Raw genomic sequence first — 18,211 nt, 5'->3', positions numbered from 1 at the left:
GCGTTCCAGAAGAGTTGTTGACATCGTCCCACCTCGACAGGACAACTTGGTCACGGGCATATAAGGACACGCAAGATCCCGGCTATCTGGTCTCGGTTCTCAACTCATAAGTTCATCTACACTACAGAGCCAACCTTGCCTCCTTTCTCCCGGCTTAGTTCTTGTCAACTTCTGTGTTCTTCTACGATACTACTTGCCACAATGAACTTCCTCCGCCAACGCCTCCCTGCCCCGAGGCAAGACCAGCAAGCCCGACGAGCTCGCCAGCAAGGCGGACCGGCGGCCGCGAGCGAGAGCTACCAACCCTCTCGCATCGCCCAACTCGCCCAGGAGTCTCCCACATGGTACAAGTCCGCCGCCCGCCGAAAGCTCTACTTCCTCCTCTTCCCCGCCGCCGTTGTTTCGTACGCCACGAGCGGATACGATGGCTCGATGATGAACTCCCTCCAGACCGTTTCCTACTTTGACGACTTCTTCGACAACCCGCGCGGGGCGGTCCTCGGCTTGATGAGTGCCATCAGCAATACCTGGTATGTACTATCATCTTAAGCAATCAATTGGAGAAAATCAAGAACCAAGGGCTGACGACGTGGACTTGGCAGTTGGTATGTCGGTAGTATCGCGGCAGCATGGATCACGTTTGGTACTCGAAATATCCCTAGCACCTGGTCTTGGCGAATCCCGTCTCTTCTTCAGATGGCACCTAGTGTAGTGCAGCTCGCAGCCATCTGGTTTGTTCCCGAGTCTCCACGTTGGCTCATCTCACACGATCGTGGGGACGAGGCCATGGAGGCCTTGAAGCAATACCACGGCGAAGGCGAAGAGACGGAGCTGGTCAGATTGGAGTTTGAAGAGATCAGAGCTGCTATCGACAATGAGAAGAGTAAGTTTGGAGATCCCATGGAGTCTTGACGCATTTGCTAATCGCATTGAAGGACTTGGAAGCACAACTTGGGCATCAATGGTTAAGACGAAAGGCAACCGATACCGCATGTTTCTTGTCGTCTGTAAGAATCGCGTCCAAGCATACAAGAATCTAGTTCCATTTCCATACTGACGCTAACAATAGGCATGGGATTCTTCTCCCAATGGTCTGGTAACGGCCTGATTGCTTATTGTAAGTAGAAGACGAAACTTCCCCATTACTTCAGTGAGATTTGGACGTTGACTGATGCGGACTAGACCTCTCGAGAATCATGGACACCGTCGGTATCACGAACAAGAACACACAAGCTCTGGTCAATGGCTTACTCAACATCTGGAACTTCGGCCTTGCCCTGACTACTGCATTCTTCGTGGAACGCATCGGCCGCCGCCCCCTCTTCCGCATCTCGACCTGCGGTATGCTCGTAGTCTTTATCGGTTGGACCATCGCCTCAGCTCGATTCGCCGAAACCAGTGCCAGCTCCGCCGGTATCGCCGTCATGGCGCTGATTTTCATCTACCAAGTCTTCTACTGCATCGCCTTCTCGCCCTTGCCGGTCGCTTATTCTGTGGAGGTCCTGCCGTACTCCATCCGCGCCAAGGGCATGGCAACATACGTCTTCTCGACCAAAGCTGCCGTCTTTGTCAACCAATACGTAAACCCGATCGGCATCCAGAACATTGGTTGGCGCTTCTATATAGTCTATGTTGCTATCTTAGCTGTGGAGGCTTGCGTCGCTTATGGGTGGTTCTTGGAGACTAAGGGCAAGGCTTTGGAGGAGATTGCCGTCATCTTTGATGGTGAAGAAGCGAACGTTCGGATTGCGGAGAATGGGAAGGGAGATGGTCCTATTGACGTGGTGGAAACGGAGCACGCAACTTCAAAGGTCTAGTTCGAGCGGATTTTGTTTACCTAATCAGGTACGTGATTAATCTCGAATGAGGACGGACTTGAACATGAGGGCATGACAGCAAAGAGGCCAGAGTAAGCAGATCACAAGATTACACAAGAGATAAATTCCTTCAAAACTGGGTTTTTGAAATTTTATTCATGAGATACCAACTTGAGCAATTTAAATATGAGGTTGATGATTTACGTTGATGCATTAAAGGTCTCAATCATGTCAGAGCAGACCCGATGAGGGCATGAACTTAGATTTTCCAGCCCAGAGCCAATTACTACTGGAGGGGAAACGAGCCAACTGGAACGATGGTCAACAAACCATTCAAGTACATCACTCGTAGTGGGGTACTTACTAGCATTTTCCCTCCAAAATTACCTTAGGGCTAGTAAGCTCGAGATCGAAGTATAGGGAGAGGGTTGGGGTAAGCTATATGGCCACCTCCTCAGCAATGGTCCCAGTCACGGACGTCTGGAGATCGGACTTTGGCCATCTTCATCTGACTGATATCTACGCGAATGAGTTAGCAGAACCTTTGAACTCGATGCTTGCGAGACCTAGGTACTTCGACCAAGGCACACTCGAGCTCGGGATCCCAAGGCAAAGAAGAAATGGTCTATGAAGAGTTTGGTCAGATATTGGAGACAGGACTCGTCAGGGAAACTTACGCATGTCGCCATTGTCCCCTTTGCGCCACCTCTCAGGCCGAAATGCGTGAACATCTCGGCCATACTCTTCCTTGCTAAGATGAACAACCCAAGGGTTGAAGCCGACGACAGACTAAGAAAAACAAAAGCTATTAGCAGGTTCAAAAGTGCGTGATGGCCTCGAGCTGTGGTGATCAAGGGGATGCTTACCCCAGCTGGCATGTGGTCGCCACCAATGTCATAGCCACCTTGGGGCACTACACGAGGAAGAGTCATGCCGGCATAACTATCAAGAAATAAACCTACGATTGAATGTGCATTCTAGCTTAGTCTAACTCTATCTTAATGTGTCCACTTCCACGACTAACGCAGCTGAGCATGTTGCGTTTCTTCTCTTCAGGGTAGAGAGCCGTTCCTTTGTGATCAACCTTGCCGTCACAAACAGTGACTTTACAAGCACCGCAGCCGCCCATTTCGCAGAAGAAGGTCATATCAAAGCCTGCCTCCCGTAATACTGTTAGCAGCGTCTTGTCGGGGGGCACGTCCAATGTCTTCTGCCGGTGTGACTCGAGCTCATTCACTTCAACGGTGAAAGGCTTGCCCCTCGTTGATGCGGAATCCACTCCGAAGCTTTCGAAATGCAGCATGTGGTCTGGATATCCCATCTCCCTAGCTCGTCTCTGAGCGGCTTTCATCAATCCTTCTGGGCCGCAACAGTAAATTCTCGTAGTGTGTTTTCCATCCTTATCAGAGCCCGGAATCAGGACATCCAAGTCTAGGCGTCTGCCTTCGTTCTTAGCATATAGCGTCATGTTCTCGCCAGGGAAGCGGTTCAGGAATGCAGCCTCTTCGCGGTTTCGCGCTGCGTAATGTACTTCGTAGTCGATGTCCTCCTTCTTCCACTGGGCAATCTTTGGGAGGAATGCTGTCACGCCGATACCTCCGATTATGACAAGTCGTCTGTCCACCAGTCCTTCCTCCACGCATTTCTGTTCGTCTTCTACAGCCTTTGGTACCCCGCCAGGGGCCATGGTGATTATATCACCTCTTTGGAGCTTCATGTGTAGATACCTCGATCCTCCCCTGGAATGATCGTCGTGGGCCACGCCAAGGGAAAACCGGTTCAGGTCGCCTGATACAATCGAGTATGACCGTGAATACCTCTCATCATCCGTTCCGAATTCAATTTGCGCAAACGCGAACTCTTTGAAGGTGGGTTCGTTGATCGTGAAAGGTTCTCGGAGTTGAAAGGTGAATTGTTTGACTCGCGAAGTAACGGGTGTGATATCCACGACTGCGTATCTTTTCGGCGTCGACTGCAAGCGGTTCAACGCAAATTCCCGGACCATGCTCGTCACCACGCTCAGGTTGCACAGCTCCGCCACCAAAGGCAGGGCAACGTCCTTCCCCTGGATTACGCGCTTGATATTGAGAATCGACCATCGCGGATGAGGACGCTCCATGAGCTCCATCACGTCACCCGCGCATATATACCCCGCCGTTCTGACTCTCATATTCCATCCCGTTCGCGCCGTGCGATTGACGCGCTTCAGGGCTCTGCCCCATTCGAAGCGCAAGTTTAGCTTGTAACACGGGCTGCGAGGTTCGCTCACTTCAACCACGACATCCCTGCCGATGCGGTAGACGTCGCCGACGCAAACGTTTTCTTCGCTCATGTTGGTGCCAACTATGTTCTCCCCAAAGGCGCCGTAATCGAAGAGCTCCGGTTTGGGACAGCCGTCCTCGCACCGCCAGGACTCATAGTGCTCCGAGGCGTACTGGTGCAGAGCACGCTCGGTACTCCAGTGTATGGGGTAGACGTGCTTGTCATTGCCGATGCCGTGCTCGTTGATGAAGATGCGCCCTTGCTGGACTTGTTTGAAGATGCCGGACGGTTCGGCGACGAGAGTTTTGACTTTTCCAGATCGGATTTGGAGGACTTTGCCTGGAAGCGGTGTTGGCGCATCGGAGAGACTGCTTATGGTCTCTTTTGAGATATTTCTCGTGCTTTTTGGCATTTTGAAAAAAAAAAAAAAAAACAATACGAGAGCTTTAGCTTTCGATTACCTTAGCTTTCGATGGTATGTTTGACGGTATTGCCCACAAATTATAGCTAAGTAGCTGCGCAATGCAAGTGCAGATATTGCCGAGAGTCTGAGAGTTGTAATAGTCTTTGCTGATGATGAGAGACGACCATAATGGATCAAAGCGACGAAAGTATTCCTTAAGACAAAGAGCAATTTCCCCCATTTCTCAGATTAATTCGTGGATCAAAGCCCATGACGGAGCTCCGCGGTGCCGAGGGCGCGAAGGCGCGGCGACTTTCTGCTTTGATGACATCACAACTGCTCGGCCCTCTCGGTGCCTCACGGCGATAACAAAAGACGCGAACTTACAGAATAATCAGTACGAATCCAATTTTGAGCTTCGTGGTCGGATCTGCAACACAAGCTTCCCTCACGTGCAGGCTAACCAGTATCTCACTGCGAGCAGATTATGTATGATCCTTCCTTAGGCTAGTGGTGAGTAAGCAAAACGTACTGACCGAAATTCCTTACATAAATTCCAAACTAGGTTATAGTGCTGACGGGCCAGACCGGTAGTGGCACCATAGCAGAAACCTCAATGTTTCCGCAAGCTTGCAGTTATTAACGCTCTCTGTCCAGCAGCGCGCCAGACCTCGTCAAGATCCCCATTTCCGTTACCAAGTTACTAGCTCAATACCGAGGAATCACGCACAGTAGCGTGAGCTTTGGCTAGAACCCAGTATGCATAGCTTATTAGCTTATGGGGCGTGAAAACCTCTTATTAGAAGTGGCCATCGGTCTCTGTTGTTGCCCCTGGGGTTATTCCTGTTAGGAATTCGCCCTGAAATTCCTTATCCGGTCGGCAAACCTTCTGTCGTAATTCCGTCCTGGTGGTCGATGTCCAGGTAAAAGTCTACCGGGTCGTAATAGTCCGTAGGTTCGCGCAAGTAGACGACCTGCCGGGCCAACTCATCAGGGATGGCATTCTCCAGCAGTGGGATTATACCTTCGCCCGCATACCCGATCTCTGCTGCGCAACGAGCAAAATCGACATAGAAGTCATTCAAAGTCCTTCTTCCTATACGTAGGCTACCTTACGTAAGTAAATGATTGCTCGGTTCCTCTTCTCCGTCGCTGTACACTTGTTCAAGGGCCTCTAGAACTACCTCGATTGCTAAGAAGCTGCGAGGTTGTTCCGTTTGACATTGGTATCGTATTTTTTATTATACCGGCCCGTCTTAGGCTGCGGATGTATGCGATTCGGTGAGGCTCGGTTGAATATGAAGAGGAGCTACTGTTCAGCTTGTCGCGGAGATTTTCCTTCCAGCTGTCGAAGGCATTGCCATCGCCGGAGAAAGCAGGTGCGTCAGGGAACTCAGGATTTTCATGGAACTCCACTACGGTCGACTCAAATCTAGACGTTGTTCTATTCGATATCACCCCGGATGCACCCGTACCGCCTTGAAGAGCGCAAGAACCTTCTTGCTCAGGCGGTTGTACCACTGTAGTCCTCCGTTGGGACCTGAGATGGGCGATAATCTTTCGATCCCGTTCATGATCTTCTTGTAGTAGTTCCAGCTCCTCAGATAGGTCCGTCACTCTAGCTTCTGCGAGATCTCGCTCTATCAGTGCCTTTTCGTTCTCCTGATATAGTTTCCGGGCTTACTATACCAGCCGCATGACTTCGTTTTTGGCGGCTTCGTCGCCTGATAAAAGCTGGTTCATCTTTGCCATCTTTGTTTCGGTGAAGAGGACCAAGCCAACGAGGGTTGACCGAGATCATCGCGGCACATTGCCCCGGTAAGCTGAGCACCGGCCCCACTCCGTCCGGTCCTGCTCCCTTTTCGGTCGTGCCGGGCTCAACTCTTCGGTTGAATCTTTTCAAGGGCGCAACACGATAAGTATAGTTTCAGTGTGTTTATGTTTCATTTCAGATGCATGGGACGCAGTATCCTGGTTGGACAGTTACGTCCATGGCAACAACGTACTTGAACATTGAAGTAATATCAAGACCAATCCTGACCGTTGACGACACAGTATGGTGCCAGAGCTCCCTCGCCAATTTCCCCAGCTTCACACGGCTTGACGCAACCTTCGTAGCGTGTGCAGATGACTCTAATCTTTGCGAGACAGTAATTGGATAGAATAGCAGTATCGCCATAGTTTTGATTTACCCCCACTAATAGTGGTTAGCACGGAAGAACTTCCAAGGATTAAAAACGCGCAGCTCTTGGCTGGAGACTAATCCTTCCTGTAACTTACTGACTACTCCTTGTATTCCAACAAAATTGGTGATGTTGACATGTCGCTGGAACTGCTGGCTGCAATTGCCGCATGACCGGTAGAACTTCCCAAATTTGTTGGCATAGAAGCCGTCGATGTGTAGCCATCCCTCACCTGCGATTCAACGATGTTAGGATTGTGTGCTCAGATCAAGTGTCACGGTGTCTCAGCTCTTAGTACTCATCGTTATGCTGGGAGACCTTATCACTGGCCTCTTTCGCCCCTCCGCCTCTAACGTATCTCGGTCCAGTACCTTTGAATGTGGCCGCGTCCTCACATACGTCTTCCCACCAAACGTTCTCAATGGTACAGGGACCGCGGCAATGTACGCCCTCAGCCTGAGCAGGGCCAATGATGGCATTCTTCAGCGTCGCCCCGCTATCCAAGATGAAGACGGCAGCAGCCTCATCTTGCTCAGCTTGTCCTTTGCAGTCGCCGGAGCTACCTTTGCGATCAAACAGAGCCATCTTGCCATCAAATACCGCATTGGCTGGAATCAAGGAGGCAGTGGGGAAAGAGGTGCTTCCAGTGGCTGTTGGCCATTTCGTGTTGACCGATGGGTGTGGGCAAGATACGCCTCCGGAGGCTTGCCATTTTATGGTGCTTGTTGAGGTTGTTCGGGTCGAGGTGGTTTTGGTCGACTGAGCGGAAACAAGGCTAATGGCCACGACTAGCCCTGGAATAGTGATAGAAAGCATGATAGGTGCAACTCTAGAACGAGGACTCAAGCATAGAGGGATGCGGAGAGAGACGCGAATTTGGATCTGGTTTTATACGTGTAAGGTATCTGTTGACTGACTTGGTCGATCCAACAAAGAGCTATTGCGTGCGACCATGTTGCATTGCTGTGAGTCGAAACTGGTGGCAATATCTGGCGTTATTCGATGAATACTAGTCGTGGTAAATTCATCATGAGTTTGTCCGCCAAGACCTGCGGACGCCCTCAAACTCCAAGAGTCCAACTCTGACATTCTGGTGAATCGAGGACTGCCAAGACTTGATGCAGCACCTAGTTGATATCCCACCTTCTGACGGCCTTTCTTGTTCCACCAATCCCACCCAAATCAGGAAGCTGAGGGATGCTCCAACGTAACACTGAGACGATGTCATGCATACAATGCGTATGCAGCCAAAAGGCTTATCTAGGTTCACTGGGAAACAGACAAGGTCGTTTCGGTCTCTAGAAGACTGGTTGGGCTCCTTGCTCATCTAAGTATTTCCGCAGAGCCTTGCTCTACACGCCATAATTATATGCTATCTGTAACATACCTGATTTCATGCTGTTGTTACAATGTTCATCTGAAAGCTGCATCAGACCACGCATTCCAATGCTCAAAATTCAAAAAGTTCCAGACAACATTCGGATCCACCAAGTTCGCATCAAAGTCCCCGGGGATCATGGCGTCTCCAAGCTCGGTGTCCCCAGGATGGAGGCCAATTCCATCTGACATGAATGCAGGAGAAGTCTGGATCATCTGGCTAAGGTCATCATGCATCCTAAGCGCGGGTTCGTCTTCTGTAGCCACGCTCGTCTGACGCTGCTGTACTGAATGTGTTTTCGCGGCGACATTGAGCAGTTCTTTGACAATATCGGCGCATCGTCTGGCTACTGCGAGCATCTTCATTGCCTTGAAGATGTCGAGGCTCAGCTCGATGTTTTCCATAACCTCTTCGGCGGGGAAGGGACAGATGTTTGAAATTAGGACGTGGAGCAGGACCATGCAGGCGTCTAGAAGGTACATGCAGTTGTACCACCTACTCCGAGTTAGCTTCTTCGGGTGCAAGGCCTTATGGGTGTAAGGACGTTACCATGTCCTGAAGTAAGGTCGGTGAAGGTAGCTTGTGTGCATGAACTTGATGGTCTCGGTGGCAGCTTTGACGCACGAGGTGACATGTCGCGCGACGGTGTTACGGTCCGCTTCTTGCGTCTTTGAGATGATGAACTGTCGGTGAAGGAGTATCCTGGCGTTCAGGAATCCTGTTCGCGTACATCAGTAATGCTAGCGCATCGGCATGACATGCGAGTAAAGCATACGTAGCTTGAGGACAGTCTTTTGCTTCATGGCGAATTCGCTGTCTTCCAGTGATGATGTGTCAAATCGGAGCTGTCTTGGTAAACCAGACTTCCAGTCATCCAACTCCCTGTCCAGGTTGAGCGCAGTCTGTGACAGCCTTTGGAAGGATGTGTGACTACTGTGCAGACCCAGGTTGTCCGTCATCCACATGAGGATCTTGGCCAAGTCAACCATAGGATTGATCAAACAATACGCCGAGTTGGGAAAATGCTTTAGCATCGCCTTAGCAACATGCACTTGATCTTTTCGTTCGGGCTCAGACTCACCGAGGTTTTCGGGAACGGTATTGAGTAAGAGCTCGGAGCACGTAGTCCCGATTGACGCCCAGCAGAAAAGCACATTTCGCTGAATGGTCAGCGTTCCAAATTAACAAAACTGAGTACGGTGCGCAACTTACATCTCGTGTGAGTAAAGAGACCTGAATACATTAGCACTGCATACAACTACGAGCGTGTTCGCGATTGCCTACCACCAAAGCAAGCTTTCCGGGCTTGTCTCGGAACGGGTATTAGTTGGGATACCCATGGCCGACGCAGTCCTTATCGCCATGCCGCTATACATGTAGCAGCTATGTGGCTTCAACGCATTTTGACCGAATACCGACTGCAGCTTCCAAGTCAGTCAACTAGCTCTGGATTCCTCCGCGTTGAACGTTTTGCCTGGAACTGACCATGAGGAATAGTGTCTGCGCAGTTTCAAGCGAACTCGACTCGCAAATGTCTTCAAGGTGAAGCCTTGACCTTTCGAAGAATCTTCTTGCCAAGCGAATAGGTGGGTAGAGTGCTTCTTCGTCGCTGGTTTGCCCAGTCCGGTCCAAGAACTCTTTGGTGTGGTCTTCCATGAGTAAGGACGTCTCTCCCGCGGTAATAGCGCCGATAGCAATGACAACATTGTACAGTGCCAGAAACCTCGCCTCCCGACGCATTTGTGCAGAGATTATCATATCTGGCCTCGAAAGCCTCGACCATATTTCTTCCTCACATCTTTTGAGAAAGGTCATCTGCTCGAGGATCGGGTGGATGTTGTGCAAGTTTTGGAAGTACAGGCGGACACATTCCCGCTCAAGCTCAGTCGCAAACGCGGCATCCACCGCGGTAAGAACGACATCGGCAACAACGCCTTGCTGATACGACTCCCTCCTGCCGCCATTGCTCTGCGGACTTGCCTTTGCAAACTGGTTCTGACCGAGAATCCGAGAGTCCGGAGGCGTCGAGTAATCCGAACTGTGCAGGAGATTTACAATAGAGCTTTGCTTACGGTGCGTGCCGGCTTCCGGTTGCTTCTGTGTGTTCGCCCGAGAGCGAAGCCGGGCGAGGAAGTAAAATGTCCCAGTGGGTCCGTAAAACTCGGCACCCTCGGTGTGCTCATTGACCTGACCGAGGCCGTCTACTTCTTGTTCCGAAGATGTTGATGAGCCCCTATCCATGCGGCTTGGCTCTTGTGGGTTCAGCTGGATCGGGTTCTCGTGCTTGATTGGTTCATCTAGGCTAACTGGTGATGGGTGAAGATGCTCAGGCAATGATGGCTGTGGCTGAGGTATCAGCTGAGGTTGAGGCTGCAAACGTTGTTGCAGGCGGCCGGTGGGATTGTATGAGGATGACCTTTTACTCGGTCTGTGGGATGAGTTAGCCCCAACCAGAACTCATCGTGTTCCTCTCACATACGGGTCTTCCTGTCCTTCTTTGTACGAGCACGAGAATTCGTGTCCTTTGGGAGGTCATGTCAGTCATCAAAAGTGACTACCTGGGGAAGACAACACACTCACGAACACAATTGGAGCATGGCGAACTTCCATCACACTGAAGGGAATGTGGTCAACATGTCTGTTCGTTAAAGGCATCATCAGAGCTTGACCGACCTTGACTTTACGAGCCCGGCATGTACCACAAGCTATCGGCGCACGAGGCCTTCGCTTCCTCTTGAGATTGTTACCAGAGTTCGGGTTGTCCGATGATCTAAAGGCTGCAGTGGGGATCTCCGTCTCCATTTTGATAAGATCGCAAAAGCGCAGAGGTTTTGGAACTTTTGGTAAACGTTGAAAGAGGAAAGCACAAAAAAAGAAACGCGAACCATGAGCGGGGCTTCGGGGCTATGAGGCTACAGCTCACTAGTACGGCGGGCTGAGCGGAACGATCATCTGGGGCATGGCATGCAGGGGGTTCGCCCTTGAGGGGTGTTTGTGAGACAAGGAAGCTTCGGTCAAAGTTTCTGAGCAGTGAGAGGATCACAAAGCGTCATGAACGTCGATGTCGCTCAGACGTTTACCCCAGAAAATTGGACGAATCGGAATGACTCGTTCGGGACCAGCGCTTCCAGCGAATAGGAGGCCGTCCGTCGGAAAACGTTCCGCCTCGGGATGAAGCCTCCTAGCATATCCCATCGGCGGTCTTCCGCAATAAAGACGACCGTATTGTCGTCTTCCCCAGTTTCTTCAGCAGAGATAGTTCTGTCTTTTATAATAAACAGTTTGGCCGGCGGGAATGATGCTTGAAATCGCCCAGCTATCACGCCCAGAGGGCGCTTACAAGGTTGACTTCTCATCTTGTAATTTGAAACCAGACAATGTTCAAGTGGGAGATGTTTCAGTGGAGGTACCTGTTCTCATCGCAGGCGGTGGTCCGACTGGTCTGTTCACAGCATACATGTTGTCTAAACATGGTGGTAAGTACTGGCACGTAGGCCTGTGCAATTGTGGGCTCTCCCAGTTCGATGGGGTAGAACGCTAACAGCTTACAGTGAAATCGCTTCTCATTGAGAAGTATCCTGAACGGCTGGCTGCACCCAAAGCGCATGCATTGAGCCCGAGAACCCTTGAAATATGTAGACAATATGGACTTGACACAAGAGCGATACGTCAATTAGGGTCACCTCGTGATGATGCCTACTGGGTCAATTTCTTGCCGAACCTCACGGGCGAGAAGATTGGTGTCCTTCCGTATGAGCGGATGGACGCTGGTGTCCTAGAGAGTACACCTGAGGTATGGAAGTAATTGGATTTTCGTCACCCATCGACTTCAAAGTCAATTACTAACATGTGTATTACTGAAGATGATCCACAATATCCCGCAACCCGATTTTGAGAAATTTGTTGCAAAACATCTAGAAAACGACCCAAATGTTGAGATTCGAAAAGGGGTTGGTTTCATTTCGTGTGAGCAGGTAAGTAGAGAAAGCTTCGGGAACTTTTAGAAACTCCAAAGGCGAGATACTGACGACTGCCGTACAGCGAGGCGATAAAGTGACGACCGTCGTTGAAGAGCGCTCCACGAAGCGTCGTTGGACAGTTACCTCCAGGCACGTTGTTGGCTGCGATGGAGCAAAAAGCCAAGTCCGACGTTTTTTAGGGATTGAGACTGAGGGGGAAGATGGATGTAAGTTTTCTTGTTGTTCGCGACATGCAGTTCAGCTTACAAAGAGAATATAGATGAGACAATGATGACCATTCACTTTAATGCGAATCTCCGGCCAATCGTAAAGAATGGTGTTGGCATGCTGCATTGGATCGCCGACCCTGCTTGCTCCGGTTTTATCATTGCATATGATATAGATGGAAACCAGGTTTTGATCAGCAATTTTGATGTAAGTTGGAGAAATTTTTCATTCCGAAGGCTAGCCTCTTCATTTACTGACGTTGGCTGGACTAGTCAAAAAGACATCCGGTGGAAACATGGACAGAAGAACTCGCGCATGCCACCGTGTCTGCTGCGATAGGACAAAAGATACCGATCCAGATCAAGAGTTTTAGACCATGGGTATTAAGCCGCAAGGTGGCAAAGGAATACCGTCGTGGAAACGTGTTCTTGTGCGTATCATCTCTGAATTTTCCTGCACCATGACAACGCGCTAACCCTTACCGTTGCAGGGTTGGCGATGCCGCACATTCATTCCCTCCTACTGGTGGCCTGGGACTCAACTCTGGCCTGGCGGACGCGCACAACCTTGCCTACAAGGTCGCCGCCGTACACCAGGGTTGGGCGAATCCACGGATTCTCGACACTTATGAGACTGATAGACGACCAATTGCCGTCATCGCGGCAGCTCAGAGTGTCAAAAATGGGAAGTCTATCTTTTCTTTCCTCAAGGCCATCGGGACGGCAGATGTTGAAGACCTCGACGAGGCCCGGAAACGGATGTATGAAGCCATCCACGACCCGGCCAAGCAAAACTTGATCGCCGAGAAAGTCGAGGGACAACGTGAACATTTTGACAACGTAAGTGCATCTTCACCAGATTGGATTTTAAAAATAGGCGTTGACATGATCCCCTTCAGCTTGAAATTCACATTGGGTACGTGTACGGTGACACGAAGGCACCTGCGAATGCGTCGGACTTTACGCCAAAGTTCCAGGTTGGCGCCAGGTTGCCACATGCTTGGATCAAATTCACCGAGCCGAATGATGAAAGTGAAATTTCGCATCAGCCCATCGACACGTCGTATGTGAAAGAGCTATCGAATGAGCAAATCGAAGCTCAACGCTATTCTACACTTGACCTGGCGAGTGTAGGTACATTCTCTCTCATTGTACCATGTCGAGGAGCTTGGAAACAACGGTTTGAAGACTGCGAAGAGGCCCTTGGGAACAAAATGAGTTCTCGCCTTACCCTTTGGGGTGCGGACGTCGATTTCCAGTTTACTTCTGACAGTCACCAAAAACTGTACGATACGAAAGGTGGGTTTTCTGTGGGAGGTGCAATTCTGGTCAGACCAGATCAGCATATTCTAGGTTGCATCAGCCCAGATGCTTCCGCAACCGACATCGTCGCCCTCATTGCTGATCATGTCGATATACAGCATTAGAAGTACATACAACTTACGTTGAAGAGTTTAGGTACATTCACTGAACGAACTAGAACTGAATGACACCAAGACTGTTGCAAGAGGGGTTAGAGACAATTATTTCCAATGCATGATTACGTGGATGGGGTTCTGGGGCAAGTGGTGATACGATACTTCAGTGAAAGTAGATATTTGAATAACAACGTGGAGGCTTTGAATGTGGCAATTCCTACCTGGCAGTCCTTGGTACACAACAAGATTGAGTTCTGCCATGGCCAAGCCAGCCACTGTATCTACTACCTGCAGCTCTCGCGACAATCCAACAGCTACTTTTACATATTGAATCATGACAATCCAAGTCAAATTCGATTTGCAGTTGACCATCGGACAGCCAGTGCTGTCAGGTAATTTTCGACCTCTACGACAGGCATATTGCCAAGCGTCGATGAGCTTGCCTGTGAGTCGAAAGAGCGTCGATTATTTGACCGCTGAGAAAGAACTCGCTTTGCTGCCTTGGAAGCAGGAGAAAGAGAGAAAGAAAAGCGTCTGCTCGAGCTGTGACTTTCTTTTATTAGTGCAAGTCTTATCAATGAAACTAGGTAGCTAGGTGAAACGAACTTTGGGGCTGTCGGATTGGAAGTCCAATTCGACCGCGGCATACAGCCGACTGCGCAGGGGCCAATTGGGGGCCCTATTTACGATTATCGTAGCCAGCCCAACCTACGGTTGGAACCTCCTTTTTACACCTACTACGCAGATATTCATATAGTTCAATTGATCTCTTCGTCAACTACGGTTCGAACCAACTACCCTGTAATAGGGATACCAACAGGGGCCATTGTTCTTAGTAGTAGGTTCTTCGATTCGACTAAGTCGTTTGATGATATTGGACTTGAAGGGTTGTTCCCGTCTGATATCAGAGGAATTTAATTCGGTGATGTGCGAGGTTTTCAACAGAAATCTAGAGGGTTTATATGCTCCTCGAAGACTGAGGATTCTGAGTCCGTGAAGGCCGCCACTGCTCGTGTGATGGAACAGACGAAAGCACAACGTTATCTACGTCATCTCAGGTTCCCGGAAGCAATGATCATGAACATAATTCCCCCTGCTAAATGTTTTGCCTGGTCCTGTATTGTCCCTGGCCGAGGATCAAGTTACCCAATGTCGTCACGCCTCATCACTTTCGCAACCAAAGATGACCACCTCAGGCCATGACTTGTCATGAGAGTCGCTCAAAGTAGCTTGCGCCACTTTGGATGACGCGGGGTGAGCGCTTGTCGGGCGGTAATGGTGGGAATTTTCTAAAACTCATGTTCACACGGTACGGCACAGTCCAATCATACACTTCGCGATCGGCCTGATCGTCAAACCCCAGACTTTTCAGGACCCTTTTGGCATCATTCTGCCGATCACTACACATCCGACTTCTCAGTGAGATGGCATTCCCGCTATTCTCATATTTAGAAAAAGGTTCAAGGTGGATGGTGAGAAAACTTCGTCAAGCGGGCAACAAGGCTAAATTCTACGAGACCCTTGAAAGTGCTACGTGATGATTCTCACCTTGTCTCATTGCTGCTTCTCTTACGGCAAATCACCAACGTCTTGAATCTTCCGTAGGGATTTATTGAAATTACCGCGTTATTACGCAGAACTCAACAAGGGAAAGCAGCAGTAACCTCTGTTGAATGCTTCATGTTCCCTTTTAGGGTCGCCTAGACTCGGAAAGGCGGAGTCCGAAGAATGTTCCGACGAGAGCACTTTAAGACAATCACAGACTTAGCGACATCTGAAAATCTGATGCCTTACTTGATTCGTTTATTCGTAGGATGCATGTACGACCAAGAACGATACAATTGCACCGCCGGCCTTCCTAGACCCGCATCGGACCGCCTCCGGTATTCTTCGGCACCGGCGAACCCCACATGTTCTCCGCACATCAAATTAGTCATCCCTGAAAACTTTGCAGGCGCTCCCAGTCCCTGCCTCGTTTCTTAGACCGGCTAACGGCTAACACACTACAACACAGTCAGTACCTTGCAGCAGGGCACTTTTGCACAGAAATAGCTTCAAAACTGGCGCCATGGATCCAGAGGCATCTTCTTCGGCTCCTGCTGCACCTGTGCTGCCGCCAAACGTCACAATCTTCTCCCCATCCAAACCCAGCACAGCAAAAGCCATCCTCAACGGCAGCATCTTTACACGGCTCACAGCCAATGCCCAGACCGAACCATCAAAACTAGAGGCTACTCTCAGAGACGTCACTCGACCCGAGGTCAGCGACACCTTCTGCTTCAGCCACCGCAATGTGGTCTTGATTTTTGACGGCGAGAAGGACGGAGACGATGCTACGGATCAGCACCACGAGCACTTCCGACTCGTCTGCTTGGCGCTTAAGGACGCTGACATCAGCCTCGATGTTGCCGGTTGCATTTTTGATGCCCCGGAGGTCTTGCAGGCTGGCTTCCAGTTAGACACGCTTAGCTCGGGTTCTGTTCTGGTCATTGACTTGATGGGCGGGGATGACGATGATGATGAGTCGGACGAGGATGATGAGGCAGCCGCTGAAAGGTTGCTTATGAGTGGCGATTCAGGCGCAACGATATCCTGAGCTGAAAGTCACTGGATTGCGGAAGACGAGCTTCATGATTCGGGAGCTGCCAGGATGACACTGAGAAGAGCATTGGGTCTAGCTGCTAGCGGAATCACGAAAGCAGGAGCACGCGAATTTCAAAAGGAAAGTGTTATTATCAAGCTTGGCTTCCGGGAGCAACGCCGAAAGTACGGCCCTTGTGCCGATAGCACCAAGAGGCACCAGAAGCAGGCATCATCAAATCAAGCATCCCGGGCACACAGCGAAACTGGCAAGCCCCAACGAAAATGGGAGGTCTTGGGAGGAGTTGGGAACGGCATAGACAGCCTTTCTGATGCAGCCTTGAGCGTTAGACCCATAGAGATGAATGGGCCCAAGTTGGAGTCTTTTCAGCGCGTCTATGAGCGGATGGACTTTGCTAGGTAACTTAAACCGTGTTAGTATCCCTATTACAGGGTAGTTAGTTCGAACCATAAGTAACGAAAAGATCAATTAAACTATATAAATATCTACGTAGTAGGTATAAAAAGGAGGTTCTAACCGTAGGTTAGGCTAGTTATAATAATTATAAATAGGGCCCCTAATTAGCCCCTGCGTAGTCGGCTATATGCCGTGGTCGAATTAGACTTCTAATCCGATACTAACTTTCTCTTTCTTTTATCGATTTAACCGCTACGGTTAGAGATATAATTCGACCTCGGGCCCGTCTACTAAGTCGTCTCCTTTTCCCCCTTTTCTCTACTCTTTTTATATAACCTATCCCTCTATTTATATAATAACTTTTTTATTACTTATAAATTGCTCTAATCCCTTATTTAGTACTACTTTTATAAAAGCGTCTACGAGGTTATTTTTATTATTAATCTAATAAATCTCGAGTATCTCGCGCCTTTTATACGATTACCTAAGGGCTATAATATCGATTATAAGCCTCTTTTCTTTTATTATTCCTAATTTAATAAGGCATTTATATAGCGAGTAGGAATCTATATAAATAACTATTAAAATAGGTAGAAGGCTAATTCGATCGGTAATCTTCTTTAGCGTCGTTAAAATCGCGTAGGAGAGGTTAACGCCGTTAATTATATTATAAACCTCCGACGCTAATATACTTCTCATTACCTACTTATTTTTAGTTAATAAGTAGTAGATTATATTGCCGTATATAGTAAATTCGCTCTCGCTTATACTCTCGTTAGTTAGGATAATAATATACCCTAATTGCGAAGTAAGGTCGTTATTATTCGTAAATAACCTATTAATAAAGACGTAGAGCTTATTAGTTATAAGGTCGATTAGGTAGTAAATAAGACTTCGATTAAGATTCGTTTACTATTACTTAAGCTGCTTATTAAGTACCTCGACGTCTTATTTAGTTAAATCTATAGCTTACGCTACCCTAGCGTAATTAAAAGTTACCTTAAGTTAATAAATACTTATAATATATACCCCTCGCGCGAGCTTAGCCTTATATTACTTCTTAACGTTAGTTACGTTCGGATCGACGAGGTTAATCTTCTCGCCCTACCCCTTTTATTAAAAAACGACGGTTTCTCTTTCGATTATAAAAATCCCGCTATTAAATACTAGGGGGGTATTTATTATAAGGACCTCTTTTAGCTTCGCTATAAAGCCCGCTTTCTAAAGCTCCTCATCCTCCTTTTTTATAAAGTTAATATTAGATAGGCCTAATATATCGTTAGTCTATATTCCGACGATCCTAAATTAGTCGCTTTCGTACTCCGTAATTAATAGGCACGGGTCGTACGTAGAAGTAACTATTAATAGTTAATTAATATAAAAATCGTAGTAAGTAGCCTACTAATAGGTGCCCGATTCTACGAGCCTATATAATAGCTTAAGCACTTTAATAATCGTGCTTTCTAAGTACTTACTAGCTATTTCCTTTAGTAAATAGGCTAGGATTTTCCTTATAAGCCCTGTGGCCGATTAGGTATAGGCCTAGGTAATATTACGGCTCTAAAT

The 18,211-nt window shown here is 48.8% G+C and overlaps 7 protein-coding genes across 7 annotated transcripts; 3 read left to right on the top strand and 4 right to left on the bottom strand.

Annotated features, from left to right (window-relative positions):
- Nucleotides 1–201: 201 nt before the first annotated feature.
- Nucleotides 202–1,817, top strand: CLUP02_12670 (lactose permease; the record flags this gene model as incomplete). The annotated part of the gene is made up of 5 exons (XM_049291634.1): nt 202–530; nt 603–883; nt 936–1,007; nt 1,070–1,117; nt 1,183–1,817. 5 exons carry the CDS (start codon nt 202–204, stop codon nt 1,815–1,817), a joined length of 1,365 nt encoding a protein of 454 aa, XP_049148780.1.
- A 454-nt stretch (nt 1,818–2,271) lies between these two features.
- Nucleotides 2,272–4,491, bottom strand: CLUP02_12669 (uncharacterized protein; the record flags this gene model as incomplete). Its single annotated transcript, XM_049291633.1, has 4 exons — nt 2,272–2,336; nt 2,406–2,442; nt 2,495–2,730; nt 2,829–4,491. 4 exons carry the CDS (start codon nt 4,489–4,491, stop codon nt 2,272–2,274), a joined length of 2,001 nt encoding a protein of 666 aa, XP_049148779.1.
- A 1,939-nt stretch (nt 4,492–6,430) lies between these two features.
- On the bottom strand, nt 6,431–10,845 carry CLUP02_12668 (uncharacterized protein; the record flags this gene model as incomplete). Its single annotated transcript, XM_049291632.1, has 17 exons — nt 6,431–6,518; nt 6,580–6,679; nt 6,763–6,897; nt 7,037–7,547; nt 7,617–7,747; nt 7,809–7,878; nt 7,948–7,992; nt 8,074–8,082; nt 8,139–8,538; nt 8,593–8,761; nt 8,819–9,068; nt 9,125–9,203; nt 9,256–9,276; nt 9,328–9,461; nt 9,529–10,471; nt 10,519–10,565; nt 10,624–10,845. 17 exons carry the CDS (start codon nt 10,843–10,845, stop codon nt 6,431–6,433), a joined length of 3,354 nt encoding a protein of 1,117 aa, XP_049148778.1.
- Nucleotides 10,846–10,965: 120 nt separating this feature from the next.
- On the bottom strand, nt 10,966–11,238 carry CLUP02_12667 (uncharacterized protein; the record flags this gene model as incomplete). Its single annotated transcript, XM_049291631.1, has 2 exons — nt 10,966–11,023; nt 11,087–11,238. The coding sequence occupies 2 exons, from the start codon at nt 11,236–11,238 to the stop codon at nt 10,966–10,968; spliced, it is 210 nt and encodes a 69-aa protein (XP_049148777.1).
- A 103-nt stretch (nt 11,239–11,341) lies between these two features.
- On the top strand, nt 11,342–13,656 carry CLUP02_12666 (FAD binding domain-containing protein; the record flags this gene model as incomplete). The annotated part of the gene is made up of 8 exons (XM_049291630.1): nt 11,342–11,519; nt 11,595–11,836; nt 11,907–12,017; nt 12,085–12,186; nt 12,336–12,437; nt 12,503–12,660; nt 12,721–13,069; nt 13,129–13,656. 8 exons carry the CDS (start codon nt 11,342–11,344, stop codon nt 13,654–13,656), a joined length of 1,770 nt encoding a protein of 589 aa, XP_049148776.1.
- A 338-nt stretch (nt 13,657–13,994) lies between these two features.
- CLUP02_12665 (uncharacterized protein) lies at nt 13,995–14,294 on the bottom strand (the record flags this gene model as incomplete). Its single annotated transcript, XM_049291629.1, has 1 exon — nt 13,995–14,294. The coding sequence occupies one exon, from the start codon at nt 14,292–14,294 to the stop codon at nt 13,995–13,997; it is 300 nt and encodes a 99-aa protein (XP_049148775.1).
- A 1,171-nt stretch (nt 14,295–15,465) lies between these two features.
- Nucleotides 15,466–16,651, top strand: CLUP02_12664 (uncharacterized protein; the record flags this gene model as incomplete). Its single annotated transcript, XM_049291628.1, has 3 exons — nt 15,466–15,610; nt 15,666–16,203; nt 16,252–16,651. 3 exons carry the CDS (start codon nt 15,466–15,468, stop codon nt 16,649–16,651), a joined length of 1,083 nt encoding a protein of 360 aa, XP_049148774.1.
- Between the last annotated feature and the right edge of the window lie 1,560 nt (nt 16,652–18,211).

This window comes from Colletotrichum lupini, chromosome 6 (assembly GCF_023278565.1).
Source record: "Colletotrichum lupini chromosome 6, complete sequence".
Classification (NCBI taxonomy): Eukaryota; Fungi; Ascomycota; class Sordariomycetes; order Glomerellales; family Glomerellaceae; genus Colletotrichum; species Colletotrichum lupini.
Note: the sequence above shows the minus strand (reverse complement) of the source record. Positions and strands in the feature narration are given on the sequence as shown.